Here is a 17,654-nt window from a genome sequence, read left to right as displayed (position 1 = left end):
GAACGAGACCATACATGGAAGGCCAGACTTAATTCAGGTCAAAGCTCACAATTGCTGATACTGCCACCAGATGGCGACTTATCCGAGGATGATGTCACTCTCCGCTATCTATACGAAGGTTTTTTTAATAAAACAAAAATAAACAATTTTTTATTCAAAAAAAAAACCTTCGTATAGATAGCAGAGAGTGACATCATCCTGAAATAATTTTTATCGTCATAAAAAATATTCTGCAGTTTTTGAAGAATGTTTATATTATTTATAACTTAATTTTATTTCAGTGGTAAGCAGGTTTGTAATTTTAGCTGGTCAAAATTGGTTTTGATCAGGCCACTGGCCAAAAGTGGTTTTGATCAGGCCACTGGCCAAAAGTGGTTTTAATGGCTAAAAGGGATCAAAACTGGTCTAAACTATTGAATGGTCTTAAACTGATGTAATAATAGTTTTAACTGCTTTCTTTCATCTTTCATATTAAATTTAAAATTAAGATTGGTTTTTACTTTTAACAAGCATCAGAATGTTTTTTTTAAAACAGGGTTGTATTCACTTTGACTAAGTGCGGTTCTAGTCATGCGGAAAACCTGTTTTAACCATCCTGGTTGATACCAGTTTTAACGATTTTTTGTGGTTTACTACTATAGATGACTTCAAATGGTCAAAAGCAACAGCAACCAATGTTTCCACTATTAATTTTTTAATGAGTAGTTTCTCAGATCTGCCATAGTGTCATGCCATCCCTCTCCTCACAACAGGCAAGACTGCAACTAGTAAAGTAGTAAAGGGCAAGGGCATTCTAGTGCCCCGGGCACTGGATCAGGAAAGGCATGGTATTTACTGTTTTTACATTAAAAATTATGGGGGGCAGACAGAGAAAATTTTTGTTTCTAGTTGCAGCTCTGACAGCAGTTTCTACAACTATTAGCCTATTTAAATTCACTTAATTATCACTTGATTATCTTATTATTTATTATTTTAATAAAACAAAAATAATGTAGGAGAAACATTTAAAATTATTACTAAATCAGTTTCATGACCATATTTGACCACACGTAGACAACCAAAAACCTCTTTCAGCCAGTTAAAATTTTCCTGATCTCAAACCCTCCTCTGTTAAACCTTTCTCCTGTCAATCCTCCCTCTGTTATAAATAATAATCTTAAATTTTATTCCGAAAAGCAAAAAAAAGCCTGAAACTCTTGAGTGTCCAAAACCTCAAAATGGTAACCAATTAGTTTTGTTCTTTTGATGTTATACTAATATACTATTAGAGAACCATAAGTGGTCAACAGTCTGAAATCAAATCTGAAATCTGCCTACATAAAAGTTGTGATGGTCGTGAAAGGTGTATACGGAGCAGCGAACATGAAAAATTCCTTTATTCTACATTAATACCGAACAACTCTATGTTAATATGTGAACCTGGCGACCCTTCACCATGAAGGTTAAAATCGAACTCTTTGAGAATGTCTTCGTCTCTTGATACAACTTAAACCTCACGCGGTCTCGTGAATAAAAGTATTACTGTACATCCTTGTCAACAGCTTGCCTGTTGCATACTCCCCCTCTGGTTTCGTAGACAGCCTGGCAAGCAGCGTTGTAGGAGGTTGTTCAGTGTTCCTACTAGTTCCAACTTTGGGAGGTCGTCCCCCTCTTTCGTAATGGCACTAAGGAAATGGTGTCTGGTTCTCTACATGGTGTGAGAGCAGAAGTCCGGTATATTGCAGAGAGAGACCGGCAATAATCTAAGGTACCTACTTGTAGGTACATCTTGAGACTAGGCATGTTTCAAGATGTACCTACAAGTAGGAAATCGTGTGATAGTAGAGAAAAAAAAATTGTAATCATAATAAAATTATATTATTTTCAAAATGAACTGATTTAATGCCATAAATTTTTATAAGGGCTCTTTTCTCTCATCTTACAGGTATGTAAACCACATTTCAAGCCATATTCTCAACAAGCTACTATGAACCCTGAGGAAGCATTCCTGATTTCATATCCGCTCAGCACCAAACACGGTCGTGACTCAACGACATCTATCCTCCATCAACGAATTCAACAAGCTTCCTGATCGGCAAATCTACGGATACAGTAAGGTCTCAAGAAACTGTCTCAATGATGTACCACTGTTGAATCACTTCGACCATCGGTGATGCCTTTCAAAAATCAAGTGTTATACTCTGACAGTTTGCTCGACTTCTAGAGATAGTTGTGTAGTCACTGTGAAGACTTCCAAGAGCCTTTAGAAGCAGACCTAAGATAATTGGGTTTCCCTTGTAACTCTGTACGTATTACAGGGCAGGAGTAATTGCTAGGTTGCCAGGGAGTTGCTCTTTCATATCCATCAAAGCAGGTCACAAATTTTTTTACTATGGTCAATTCAGATGGTTCTTTCATGTGTTTTTGTACACTGGGACTCTTGCATTTCCCCGTTCCACACTTCAAAACAAGCCAGAGAGAAAAAGAATATGAAACCAGTAGGAGTGTTTGAAATGTGTAAACAACAAGCTCCTATTGTATTTAATATAATGAACTTCCTTGAAATTGAGATTATTGGACACTAGTAAATAACAAAGACTGTGGTATGTTTCTTCACATAGTAGATTCCCAATCCAAAAATGATAAAATTATCTGTTGTCAGTGACAGCGATTTAAATGTTTCTGCTAGTAGTGATAATTTGGAAGGTATATAGCATATCCTTAATCACCACTAACATCAATTAACTCATGTCTCGTAAGAATAGCACATGAAATAACATGCAATTTATTGATTGGAAGGGAAATTTTTCTGTCAGAAAGATGTGAAAAACATTTATGGATAACACTATGAAGTCACGTATGTGAGTATGTATGTTTTATCACTGATACATAGAAATAATTTCTATTAAAAAAATGACGTGATGAATTTGAAACAAAAAGGAAAAAAAAATGCCAACTGAAAGGTAATAGAAAAATGCAAAAACTTTCTAAATATTTGAAAAAGTCACCAACGATAAAGATAAACAATAAGGAAAAGCCATGATTTTCTAATGTTTTTCGAAAATTTTCAGATTTTGAGTAAGGAACTCTGTTTCAGAGTAAGAAAAATCATGACTCCCCCCACTTTCGCTTGAATCATAGCTTTGCCTTTATCGTTGGTTTCTTTTTCAATTATGCCTATCAGGCAAAGGATTATTACTTGTCTATACTTTCTAAGTAAGGATTTTTTTTAATATGGTGCAGATATAATTTGAAACAGCCTGTTATAACATAAAAATGATAAAAACATAATCGTTAAATGCAAACATGTCTTCATATAACATTACTGTGATTTGGAAAGGAGACATCAACGTCCAAATTTATTCATTAACTTTTTTTTGTATCGCAACATCAGTATTTTAAATCATTAAATTATAATACAGTGCAACCTTGATAACTCACCGTTTATTATTTACATGGTTGCCACAATATTCGATTCACTGGGGAAATATTTAAACTTGACACATGGGAACCATATCCCACTTGAGTCGACTATGATTTAAACTGCATTACCATAAGTCGTACTCAGAAATCACCCATGCGTTGATCAGTTTTTGTGACATTACTCTCGTGTGTAGAAAATTGCATTTTTCATTGTTTCTACTATTTGTTGATTGATATGCGTCAAATTCTCTCTACTCCTTTCAGTAGGGGTTACTTCTCATTATTTCTCTGTTTGGAACCTAAAAACTCAACCCGTTTAATATAAAAGCCACAGGTGTGGATGATTTTTTGAAATTTTTGAGTGTGTGAGATGACACGAGAAAGCTAAATTGATGTTTTAAATGAGCGGAGGAAATTTATCTGTTTTTGGTCAATTACAATGCTCATTCACAAATAACATCTTCCAACAATCAAAATATATGCCCCTTCTACCTAAAATTTGAGATTATTCCCAATACGAAAACTTTTCATAGGAAATTGCAGGTAAAGATCATGATCAGGTAAAAATTTATGAATTTGTGAATATCTAGAATTATGTGTGTGTGTGTTCAACAATATACATACATAAAAAAATTTTTTAAATTGTTTAAAACAAAATGAAATAAAATTTGCTAACTTGACATCTGCTTAAGTCAACATAATTATTTTTCGATAGTGTTAGGGTTTCAAGTTATCAGGGTTCCATTGTATCTTACTTGGTACATGCCACAGATGATCACAAAAAATATATTTTTAACTGTACTGTTTACCCATAATCACCAACACTTACATTAAAATCAAATTTGTGTATTTTTGAAATAAAAATATATTTGAAATTACTGAAAATCATTGAAATCAAATCATTGAAATCATTTATCAAATGTGTATTTTTGAATTTATTTCATGTGTGAACAGATTTGTTTTTCCTACATCAATGAAAAGATTTTATATTCATGTAAAATAAAGTCAATATTTTTCGAAACATGTAAATAAACTTTTCCAACTGGACATTATTATGGTGTCTTTTATTGCTATTAAATAATATTTAGGAGTAAAAAAGATACAAGGCTTTTTTTCTCATTCATCTGTTCAAAAATCAGAAGTTTTCAAGATATTTCTGCAAAGGTTTAATTTTAGGAACACTCAAGTTTTTTTAAAAAAAGTCTCATACTTATAAAAATGATATCTGTACAGAATGATTGGTTTTTTTCAAATAGAAAAACAATTAAGGAATTAAGATGACTCTACTATGAAGATCAATGAAATCATTGTTTAATTGAAAAAAGTGAATAGTGCAGTGCATAACTGATGGGAAAGGGGAAAATAATTTTTTTTTAAATGGGTCATTAAAAAATGTGTATATAGTTGAAAAAATATATGTCTTTTAAGAAAATTTCCTGACTGGTTACATGATAAATTCTTCAGGGAGAAAAAAACTTCAAAAAATATCGTCACCATATCTGATCAGATCGTTAGGCTTAGGGAGAAGGAGGTTTAGCACTACTTCCAGTGACGTCACAATGCTACGTAAAGGCCGGTTATATAGGAGGTCATGGTTAAGGTCAGATGACGGCCAGGTGTTGTGCCATCCTGTTATTGTCAAAATGGGTCTTCAGCAGCTGCTTTGCTGGTGTTGCAATGTTAGCATATTGATAACAGTTGTACTATCCACACACTGATGCTGTTGAAGTGCCGAAATGATGTGGTTGCACAAAACAGATTACACCACTGGTCAAGTATAATATCATCTGCTTGTCCTTTTTCTTTTCTTTCACCAAAGAAAATTCCATTGCTTCAGGAGTATCCATGAAAATTTTCAAGTCATTCTGACTAGTGATTCTTATTGTATAGTGTTTTGGAATCAGAACTTCAATTAAAATGACCCTGTATACAGCTGATTATTTTTCACAAATCACTTACTACTGTACAGTAGAACCTTAATTAACTAACTGGGGGTAATAGTGAAAGTATAAAAAACGATTGAATGGTAAGCCTGGTGGTGATATATAGAAGATGTGTTGCTTTTTATGGGAAAGGAATTTTTTTTTTTGTACGATACAATAAATTTGATTTGATTTGAAGAAAAAAAAAGAAAAAATATCTGCGAGGAAATGTAACTACTAGTACACTGGTCTTTGTCCTTTGGGGGAAGCTGGAGTCTTTATTGGATTATAAGACCACCCGCCCTAGAACGATGATGAAGTCCCTACTGTTGCTGCTTCTTTGTGAAGGGGAAAAACCTGTGAGATAAATACATCACTAGATTTAGATGTGTGATGCGATCCTCATTCATGAAAATTTGCTCAAAATAGAACATCAGAATGCAGCCAAAGGTTAAAAAATGCGGTAAGACTGAGAAATTTTGGTACTGTATATAACTAACTTTTATGAAAAAAAAACCACTTATATCATCCTATGCCATTCAACGATATACCATCAGAATGTACCCCAAGAATAGAAAATTTGGTAAGAATGAAAAATTTTGGCTAATAATGAACTAATGATATTTTTCAAGAAAAAAATGTATTTAGGCCACTTTTATGTGATTACTTGGTTAAAACTAAGGTTTAACACCAATGCTTATTATATATATAGAATTCATTCATTTTCTAAAATTTAGGGGTCACAAGATCCCCTGGTCCCCCCTCCTTTCAATAGCCTTGGGATTGTTTATGATTGATTCCAATTTTTTTTTATGTTGTGCATGTGAGTGTAAAACTCAATAGCGCTTAACGATGAAAAGTTCAGGGGCACGGTAGCCCTGGTCGATAAGATGCTCGCCTAAAGTACAGAAGGATGTTTCGAGGTGTAGTGAGTTCGATACCTGGTTCATCCTTGTCAGAAAACTTTCCTGACACAGAGGTACAACAAAAAATGGTGACTTGACTGCAGCAAAAAAATTTCTACCGCAGGGAGTCTCTATTGAGGGGTTAGCGCACCAACCTCTTGATGAGTATAAAAAACAAGCCTGCCATTCGGAATCGGCAATAAATTGTAGGTCCCGGTCTAATTAGCCCTCGTGTGCAGAAAATGACCGTGATGCGACAAAAATGATCAAATGAAAAGTTCACACTAGAAATCTCCGGGGGTTGCAGGAATTAATTCATTTCACATTATGGGAAAAATTAATTTGGTTTCGAATAAACAATTCAGTTTATGAGTTATGACTTCAGGAATGAAAAACCAAGAATTGACTGTATATATAAATACAGTAGAACCACATTATAACAGACTAATAGGGGCTGAAGGTTGTCCGCTTTGACGAAAGTCTGGTTTATAACAAATAATTCTTATAGGGGTGTAATGTAACAAAGTGTACATCAATGAAAATACAGTAGTTAGCTATAAAAAATGATTATATATCAAGTAAAAAACAGCCTTCAACAAAGGTTGAATTGAGAAATATGTGTACATGTACACTGCATTAATCTTAATTTTTCTGGCTGGTGAGAGGTTGAGTCATGCAGCGCATTCATGTTTATGCAAAACAACACAATTATCAACAATTAATTGCTTGCTTGGAAATTTAAAACTTGTCTGACAAAAATATAAGCACTCTTTACTATTATTGCATTTTTTTGACAGTCCATTATGAGCGATGTCTATTATAATGAGGTTCTACTGTATGTATGTAATGCAAAAGTATGGCTTCATGCAATGAAATAAAATTTTTGATGCAAGAAAACACAATAAATGACAAAAAATGATTTAATACCTGTTGGTTGTAGCCTATATATAAATATAATACAGTATAGCCCTTCATTACATGCCTGATTAAAACCCACATTTGGATATTTTACCCCTTTTATTACAACCGCTGCTGAAAATTTAACATCAGAACCTAGAAGTCATTGATTATGTTGCTTCTTCAGTATATCACTCTTTTTCTTTGTCTCCCAACATGTGATATAACAAGGGGTTACTGTATTATAAAAATTCAAAATTAAATATTGAATCAATGAAGTTCTCATGATTATTATTTTGGGATTGAATAAAATGAGTGAAGTAAACAGAAAAAGTACTTTTACTGTAGATTTTCCCATGGCACTTGAAATCAGAAGTATTAAAAGAGTGGACAGGCTTGTCTCTGTTCCAAACCTTTAAGAAAAGAAAAATTTTATGATTAATTAGAATGTAATTGTATAAGCACTTGTGTATAATAACTTGGAAATACACAGTGATATTTAGACTTAGGAGTAATCCAAGTTAGGAGCATGAAATGCTTCAAGTTAACCTTACAATGCACGATTTTTTATTTTGAGCTCATATTTTTTTCCATAATTATTGAAGAATTTAGAAAGCTGGGAGAAAAATATTTTAAAATAACTATTCCGAATTGTACTTCTTATACAGGGACGTAAAATCACATAAAATTAATGTATGTAGTGATAATACTATCATCCACAGTAGCACTGTACTTGCTTATTATTTGTGTATCATTCATATCTTGATGTTAAGGAATTAATTTATGTAGTACGAGTACAAAGGGGCCATTCAAGTATTACATCAGCATCAATGGGGGGGAGGGTGTTTTTTACTGGGAATACCAAAAACCTTTCCCTAGTTTGTGGGCACCTGAACTAACATTCCCCCTATTGATAAGTCCTCTTCTAATGGATTGCTTTATAGAATCCTCTACATTGAAATTTATATAAATTGACTATGATGTATAAAAGTATTTTCATTCTATATTTGATATTTGAAAAATATTTTTTGCATCATAAATAAATAAAAAAAAATAAGCCATATAAGGATTTTTGTGTACTGAAATGTTTTAAATGTGGGCAAATGTTAAGAAATTGCGAACAACATCAGACAAAGCATTGAACACATGTTAAGAATATGGAAATACACATATGGGATTGGTAGAATGATATAAGTTCACAAGGAATGATTTCAACCTTAACATATCCAAGGACTGAACACGTCAGGATGCCCATACTTCATAAATTATAACACTTTCATGCAATTTTGCATTGCATATGCATACATCTACTCTAGTTATGCATGTAAACCCAAGATCCCTCTATCTTAACAACAAAGTACAGAAAGAGGACATTTCTGCAAACATTAAATTACTTGTGCATGTGCTTCTATATTGTGGGGAAACACATTGATAGCTTTAGAATAAATTATACAAGGACCATCTTTGTCCTTAATCATGGATTTCATGCATCAAGGCATTGAATTATATTCTAGTAAATGATATATGATATTTATGAAAGACTATAAATCATATATACAGGGACGGCTCAAGTCAAAAGTATCACTGTTGCAAGAGATAATTTTGACACCCCTCTGGATTAAAAGCCACACCAATAAATTGACCCCAAAAACTCGCAGCTGTGTTCCTAGCTACATGAAATGCATAAAAAATTTTAGTTCTCTCCAAATTATTCTATCCAATACATTCATAGTTTAAATTTTACATACAAAATATATTTTTTTAATTTTTTAGAAATTATTCTTTGTGTCTCTAATTTGGTGCCCCTATTACAGCAGGGTCCCCATGCAGCTGCACAGGTCACACAGCTTTAGAGTCGCCCTAGCATATAGTCTTTGACACATATCAGCATTGAGCTTTGTTGCGTATGTCCATGACTTCTATAGTTGGTGTTGAAAATTTGATAGCTGGCTTGCATATTTTGTTCCCTTTTAAGTATAATACCACAATTTCTTGACAGGATTAGAATCAGGCACCATCTTCAGTTATCATGAAATCACAGAAGCACTGATGAAGTTTTATGGGCATGGCCGAATTCTAATGGATACTTTGTTTTCTATCAACAAAGTTTTAAACTGTTGGAATCGAAAAGTAGAGACCAATATATCAAGATTGATGTGGATGTACATTGCTCTCTACTTTTTGATTTCAGAAGTTGAAGACCAATTGAGATACAATTTGTTTCTATCAAAATTTTGTCACATCCATGAAGCTGCATTAATATTACTATAATTAACATGGGAAAACATTTTACAGAAAATTAAATTGCCATTTCCATGCAAGTCTTCAACTGCTGGAATCAAAAAGTAGAGAATAATGTACACCCACCTCCAGAAAAGTCTGCTGATGTATTGATCACTACTTTCTGATTCCAGCATTGAAAGATTTATTTGTTTAAAAATAGAAAATGATGTTTTAATACGGATATGCTGAAAAAAAACATTTCTTCAACTGTGCTTACAACATTTTGGGGTGTTCTAATATTTTGAAATAAATACGTACAGTCAACCCTCTTGTGATCTGGCAACATTCCACACAAATATTTTGATGAAAATTATGACATTTTATAGGATTTTTTTTGTTCCTTCCAAATATGTGCTTAGTTCACATGTAAGTCTCTTAGAAACTTCACAAATGCAAGTTTTTTTTAGACTTGACATATATTTTTTCCATAATTGATTATCCACCATAACTCAAACGGTTTGAGATAGGACAGGGTTGATGAAGTGTTTCATGATCTCCTTGGGCTCGTCTATCACCCCCTTTCATTTAGCAGAATAGATCGGATTCACCCTGTACATCAAAATATTACATAAGTATTATTAGAAATAGCATTGTTTTTTAACTTCAATTTTGAACATAAAATAGTTCCTCTTAAATTTTCTAAATAAGGGTGTTTTGCTTCTTTAAAAGTGTAAGTATTCATTGTTATAAATTTCTTTAAAGTGAAAGAATGCATAATTATATGCAAAAAGGGGAAAAAATGTATGAACTTTCTCTATTGTATTTACACACTCAGTGGGTGTTTTACCTATTTCACTTCAAAAGGGTGTGATGTGGTTGTATAGGGGCAGCTCACGGAATCCTCACTCCAGTTTCCCTATAGCTCAGTGCAGGATTTAGTCCATTTTTCATGTTCGTAATGCTTGCTTTTTGTCAGCTCACCTGTTTGTAAACCAAGGGGGTTGACTGTATATATATATTCGGCTTTCACTGGAAATTTTGATTTAGGGGAAGTGTTGTTAAAATTGATATCAAATTATAATCATTTTCCTTCTTTTATTATTCATGGAAGTATTGTTGGCAACACTGTGCAAGTTTTTGGTCTGTACACTTATCATTTTACATCCATTATACTAATCACATGACGTCACTATCAACAGAAGTCAACAACTCTCTGATTCCGAAAGCAAAACACCCAATTAAAATAAGCAGCTCTGACACACATCATGGAAACTTACTCATTCTGACGACGCTTTGTGCCAGGTAAAGAAGTTTTTTGTGATCTTTCAATCTTTCACGATGCAACACGACTGCTGTAACAATCAATGGACATAAATTTATTATCATTTACTAGTTGCCACATTGTTTTTCCACCATTTTCTAGTCTCAGGCAAAGTCATAGATCTAAGAATTTATTGTGAGGTCTCCCTTTCTCTGATTCCTTGTCAACTTCTGATAAAATTTTCATTTTATTAGATAAACTTAGAAACTTTTTAGAAGCCTTATTAAATGGGCATAATAAAAATGCATTCCAAAAATTGTTTTTCAAACACTGACATATGGGAAAAGATTGCAAGAAATGGCACAGGAAATTTAGACAGCAATGAGACAGACAGTGGGAGAGTTACCATCCTGCACTGATAATTTCATGGGTTTTTTTTTTCAGAAGTAGGAGCAGCAACAACTTTGTTAACACCTGCTAAGACAAATAGTTCAAAAATCAAATAAGACACATCATGCCCAAAAAAGGACAACAACAGAAGCAAATGAGAGAAAATTTTAAAAATGTCTTAGTCATACAGGAAAAGTGTTTTGCATTAAATATGTGAGCCTTTATTAAATATTAATTGAATACAAGTTTTTGCATGGAAGCTTTACTATACTGCATTATGTAGAAGTAATTTTGCAAGAAGGCTGGTCTACAGAAACTTTGCAACTTTACTTTTGGTTAAAATTTCCGACTAAAGGGTTCCAATGAAAATTATTTTTAAACAAACCTGAATAAGAAATTATTTTTGAACTGAAATAACTTCTTTACAATTAACAAGCCTGTGTATTCTCCCACCCTACATGTTCAAGAAACAAATATGGCATGACCTTCAATTAAGCTACAAACTGTTTTAAAATTATTGAAATCTGAAAAATAAAAAATGTAGGAATTTTATTGCCTACCTCAATGTATTGCTCTAATTTCCCATTCATTTCTTTTTCTCTCAAAACGACTTGCTGCATGTTAGACCTGTTATAGGTTATTCTGTCCCTAAAAATTTTAATGCAAAAGTTAGAAGGTTTATAATACAACTCAATTATATTTCAAAGATGAGAAAATTTAAACATGAACTTTTAAATGATAATAAGCATATATATAGCATGTCCAGTTGCAGTATCTATTTCTGGGTGGGGGTACACTGGTTAATTGAAGATAAAGAGGCACAGGTAGCATCTAGCAGAGAAATTTTCATAACCTTCAAAAAGTAGCATTTTGAGTTGAAAGAAATTGATTAAATCAGCATGTATAAATGTATTTTATTTTTATACTCGGAATCCCTTTTAATTTTTTTTTTAAATTTTAAATCCCTTTTAAATATTTCTACCATTTTTCTTCCATCACTTTGGAAGAGCATGGACCCTCTATGCCCTTCCCTACGTACACATATGAGCAAGCTCCTACAAGTAAAACTGTCTATTTTTTTAAAAAAGGAGAGAAAAATTAAAAAAGTATACAGATTTCATACATAAATACAGAATAAGGATGTTCTGTATTTGTAAAATCGTAACATGGGAGCATATATAGTTTCAACCTCTATAAAATATTGCACATCCATATTATGTTTATCAATTTGAAAAGACATTTTGCACTTGAATATTCCTTCAAAAACCTTTTTTGTAGCTAAACCTAAGCAAAAACTTCATCCCACAAAACAAATTTCACATCTTTAAAAGCAAAAACCCTATATAAAAATTTAACATAAATTTGTTTGTTACAGTCCAACTTGAAAGTTTATTTAATGTATTTTTGTACACAAAAATCATGGCATATATACATGTACGGCAAAGCCATATCATATCTTTTCAATCTCTGAACATTTTAAAAAAAATCATGTGAAATATCTGTATTTTGTATTAGATTGGTGACAATTAGGACTAAATTATAACAGTAAATAAATGCTCAATTTCCATTACCCCTATTAAACCCTTAAATTGATATCAGGCTTTAGAATTTATTCTACGATTTTTATTGAACCTTGCTTTTCCCCACATACCGGAAAAGGACCAGCTCCAACATTCAAAAAGCTGGCCCATAGTTTCATGGCATGCCAGCTAATGTGGAAATATCATAAAAAACAATGTCAAATTTTTATAGAAAATTTCCTAAAAATGGCTTTCATAATTGCAAACTTCATATACAAACAAAAAATTCTAAGTTACTATTGCTGCTAAGAGGGCAGCAACTGGGGGGGGGGGGGGGCATACAGGTCTGGTTCCCCAGGCAGCAAACCAGGAGGCACAAATTTCACCCTTTGAGGCCCCAGGAGCAAGAGAAAACATTGGACCCCTTAAATTAGAAAAAATGTAAAGTTTGGGTTTTTTCAGGGCTCTTCAGAAGTCTGGTGCTCGGTGCACCTGCCGTTATATCTGCCTCTGAAGGGGGCACCAAAATGTGTGCATGCCCCAGCTGACCAAGCATCTAGTTGCAGCCCTGGCTATTAAAGGTATTATTTGGTTTATAAATTTCAACGAGATTAGAAAGTATATTACTAGTGCCAAATTTTGTGAAATTTCAGAAACCACTAACATGCCTGGCTAATGTAAAAATACCCATAACTATTTACAATTTATAAAACCCATAATAGTTCATAAAATTAGATACTTACATGAAATTACAATCATTCACAACACTTGTAATTACCTTCACTTTTTTATCAGATTTAGAACCAAAAATAGAGACTCGAAACTTTCTATCTTTCATGGAATCGAAATCATAGTTTTTTGCAGTATAGTGTATGATGAAATTGCTTTCTTCATGTATAGGAATTAAACATGCATCCAATATTTCAGGAATAGAAGCAACTTTTTTGTAGCACTTTTTCAGTGAACATTCCTGAAAATTGAGAATAATAATAATAAGAGTATAGCAAAAATTATTAGAACAAATTATTTATGCCAAGACTATCTGAATAGCAAAATCTATATACCAAAACATGAATTTGCACTGTTATTGCATAGTTTAATAAAAAAATTAGCAAGTTTTTGAAAATTTCCAAATTCATCTTTAATACTTGAAATGCTCATCATACTCAAGTTGACTTTTCAAAAAAGAAACATAATCTTTAGAACAATTCACTAGTTGAATAGTCATTCTATATACAGGGTGTTCCAGAACTCTCTGCTATAATTAGAAGGGTGATAGTATCAAGACAAAAAATTTGTAATAGAACCTAGGGTTACCATCCGTCCTCCTTTTTGGTGTCATTTCCGTATTTTTGGAAAATTTGTCTTTTTGTCCTCTTTTTTCAGATTTCCAGAATTATTCTTATTTTTTTTTCACTCTGAAACATACAGTATATCTTTATTGGCATGAGTGTTTGAGTGCGTGTGTCCCCCCCCCCCCGCCCCACACACACACATTTTTACACGCTTTGACCAATGGCCTCAAAATTCCCTGACGAATCCAAGTTCCATCCAAGCAGGATAGATGTTATTCTAACCATGGCCTAGCTTGCCCAAGTTAACATGAAAAAACTTGCCGCCTGGCAGTCGAGTGGTTAGGGAACTAGCTTCTCACTGTGCAGGTCTGGGTTCGAATCCCGGTTCAGGCATGGATGTCTACTAACACTTACAAATTTCCTGGACGGATCATGCTGATCCCTTGGGAATACGTGAAGATCATGTTATTATTATTATTAAAAGACAGTCAGAAAAACAGCTCTGAAAGAAGAAAACTGCAACATAAATTTTGAGAAAACAATTGTTCACCCAGTAATAGCAGATACCATGTACTGAAGTAGGTGAGGGCAGTTACCTATTCCATTCAGAAATAAAGAAACTAGAATAGAACACTCAATGCTGCTTTCTCTGGTAAAACAAACATTCCCAAATGATTAAAAAATTTTTTTGAAGGTATAGAAAGAAAACACCCTCCTTGCTTCAGGCAAAGTAATAAAACTGACCAGAGAGGGTGGGCACAATTTATTAAAAGCAGGGGGGGAGAGAGATCGTTTTTTTTTTGCTTTTTTGCTCAGTCATAAAATGTCTGTGCTGGACGTATGTCAAAATGTCGAGACATTTCAAGTCCAAGACAATTGTACAGTTTTTTGACCCTCATCATCCTACTTCCCTTCCCGCCTGGTCTGAAAATCTAAAGGGGAAAAAATTAAAAAATGGACGGCAAAACTAAATGAGCTTGATAACTGTAGCAACGATATATCACTTTCTGCAGATTATGACAGTTCTTACATATATCTACCATATCATTTATATTTGTTCCTCTTTTTGTTGACAACTTATCGGGTGAGTTCGAATAATCTTTTTCCTAACTAGTGCCCGGATTATATGCAAATGCATATGTACTTGCCATAGGCGGAGATAGACTTGGAAGTCTGGGGGGGCAAAGTCGTTATTGCTGGGGGGGGCACGATGATGATAATTCATATACATACACATACATTAGATCTGCCCACTCCACTTTTGATGCTGGGGGGCCCCCCACGCCCCCGTATCTCCGCCCATGGTACTTGCAAATTTTCACTTTTTTTATTTTTAGTATTAATCATGGCCCTCAACACCCTGGACTAGGACCTTTGGTAAGTCCCCAGACCAGACTTTTCACGAGCCCTTCTGCAATGAATTTATAGTGTGGAGAAACAAAAAAATGAGAATCATCCCGGGGCCCCCACCCTTGTGGGCCATGGAATTAATACACACAAATGCATTAAAACTGAAGAGTTTCAGAATAAGTAGATATTTTCTTCACATTTATCAACTTTTTGAACATAAGCAACATCACTGATCAAATCCATCATCCCATGCTGAAATTTGAGAAAATTTCCAGTAAATTTAAATAATTTATTGACAATTTATTATATTTACCAATACGAGCTGGGGATTACAGTCACTGGTATATGTTGAAAACAAAATTTATTAAACTTGCAAAAATGGTTGGTAACTATGCATAATAGCCAGTGATTACGCATAATAACTGAATTTATCAAATTTCCATAACATATATAGCAGTTCTGTTTTAGTTGGGAAAAATTATTGCGGTGATGGTTTCTTTTTTTGGAAGTGGCACCATCTGTTGGAAAAATTGAGGGAAACGACATTATAAAGGGTGCATGCACAGGCATCATCCCCCGTTTCCAAATCTAACCCTACCTAAGGTTGCAAATAGCTGTTTTGTTTAGTGCATGTTGGCATGCAATTTAAGCCACCGATGCTAAGAAAAGGGAGACAGAAAGGTCACTGTAACGACACTTTCATTTTCTTGCTATGGTAGTATAAAATTTTATCTCAATTATTAATAAGGAATATTCTGCCATTCATCACAGGACTTTCGATAATGTGAGGGTTGTTCAGAAGTTTAAAATACGTCGTGTATAGGCAGAGAAAGATGTGTTATTGCGTATATATTGGCAGCACAAACTTTGACCATTATCCTTTAACTTCCCCTCAATCACCACAGCGGCAACATGAATTAATTCTCCTCCTAATCAGATCATGGCCGCCACTCTGTCTCAATGAAGAGATTTTAGCAGGTGGTTGAAAACCTGAGCTATGCTGAGAAATATGCATGTATGTGTTGTGAACCTAACATGAAGCTTGTTTCTGTGTCATGGTTGTTATAGTGCTGCCATCAATTTTTCAAACTATGAGTGAAGTGTAATGACTGAATAATTGTATTGTTGTAGGTCACATGGATGGCCACAATTGATTCAAGTGAGTAGTTCTTATGATGATTGGCATAAAAATTCAGCTCACGATACGGCTCTTTAATATTAATATGCATTCATATCAACGAAAATATTTATTAGCCGAATCCGCATTTGTTAGTTGAGGCAGAAAAATCATGAAAAACTGTTAGCCGAAAAATTCATAAGCCGAGGTATTACTGCAATTTCAATTAAGATAGAATTACACGTAATAAATATACCAGTTTTCCTATTCCCATCATTGTTCTTTCTGTGAAAAGAAAAAGTCCTTTCCCTACGAAATTCGGAAAAGAGTAATATTCATATAATTATATATTAATCAGCTATTATATCTCATCGCATTTCGAATTGTTTACAAACACTCAGTGGCACATAACAACGTTCCAATTCCAATTATACAGGGTTCTCAGTAGCCTGGCTACTCCTTGATTGTTATTCTCTTAGGCTGAAAAGAGGGTAAAGAGTAGGCTGACCATATTTCCTCGAGAGAAATACGGGACATTGTGTTTCCGAATACGGGAAAATACGGGACATCGCCATTTTCGCCAAAAACAACGCCAAAACCAAACAAAGTTGCCAAATATTGTTGAAATTACGGTAAAATCACAATGGCGGGAAATGATGCAAATTGCAGTGAATTACAATGTATTCCACGAAAGACAAACTTTCAAGGCAAATGTGGGAGATTAATATTCTCATATATAGTTGTAATTGTCGTAAAATAATTTATGAGTTGAAAAATAATGTCAATCTTTGACTGCAATAAAGAATAAAAATTCAAGTTGGCTTCGTGTAAAATACGGGAAAAACTGGGGCACTTTTGCCAAAAAAGTCGGGATGGCCAAAAAAACAGAAAATACCGGGACTGTCCCGGGAAATACGGGACGTATGGTCACCCTAGTAAAGAGCAAAAAAAACACAGCGATCAAAGATAATGAGTCAAAAAAAAAAGGCAAAATACAAACAATATCAAAGTAAATAGCAAGGCACACAAAAAGGCAATAAATTGGAAATGGGAGATGAAAAAAGGGAGTGTGTGTACAATATAAAAGATTTTTCAGGTCTGGAGGAGTCAAAGGTGGAGTCGACTGATCTGATGTATATATGAATTAACATCATCATCATCGTGCCCCCAAGCAATAATGAACATGCCCCCCCCCCCCAGACTTCTAAGTCTATCTCCGCCTATGGAATGAATAGGAAATTCCCTGAGTGGAAGCAACGCTGACCTAGAGTCAGAAAAGACAAAAATAGGTTGGCCCTGACGGAAAAAACGAACGGAGGCCCTGAACAATAGAAATAGTTTCCCCAGTTAAAACAGATGATTGATTATGAAT

The 17,654-nt window shown here is 33.9% G+C and overlaps 1 protein-coding gene across 2 annotated transcripts in view; it reads right to left on the bottom strand.

The window, feature by feature from the left end:
* The window catches only part of LOC149065766 (acylamino-acid-releasing enzyme-like), a 104,901-nt gene extending 88,186 nt beyond the window's left edge, over positions 1-16,715 (bottom strand). For both annotated transcript variants that reach the window (XM_089253553.1, XM_089253554.1), the window contains exons 1-4: positions 16,539-16,715; positions 13,264-13,490; positions 11,561-11,648; positions 7,464-7,539 (exon numbers count right to left, since the gene is read on the bottom strand). In XM_089253553.1, the coding sequence (XP_089109679.1) occupies positions 7,464-7,539; positions 11,561-11,648; positions 13,264-13,490; positions 16,539-16,559 (412 nt within the window). In that variant the 5' untranslated portion in view covers positions 16,560-16,715. The remainder of the gene's footprint in view (positions 1-7,463; positions 7,540-11,560; positions 11,649-13,263; positions 13,491-16,538) is intronic.
* Positions 16,716-17,654: the final 939 nt, after the last annotated feature.

Source organism: Pholcus phalangioides, unplaced genomic scaffold (genome assembly GCF_987345545.1).
Source record: "Pholcus phalangioides strain wild (caught in Gottingen) unplaced genomic scaffold, Ppha-v1.0 ptg000039l_1, whole genome shotgun sequence".
Lineage (NCBI taxonomy): Eukaryota > Metazoa > Arthropoda > Arachnida > Araneae > Pholcidae > Pholcus > Pholcus phalangioides.
Note: the sequence above shows the minus strand (reverse complement) of the source record. Positions and strands in the feature narration are given on the sequence as shown.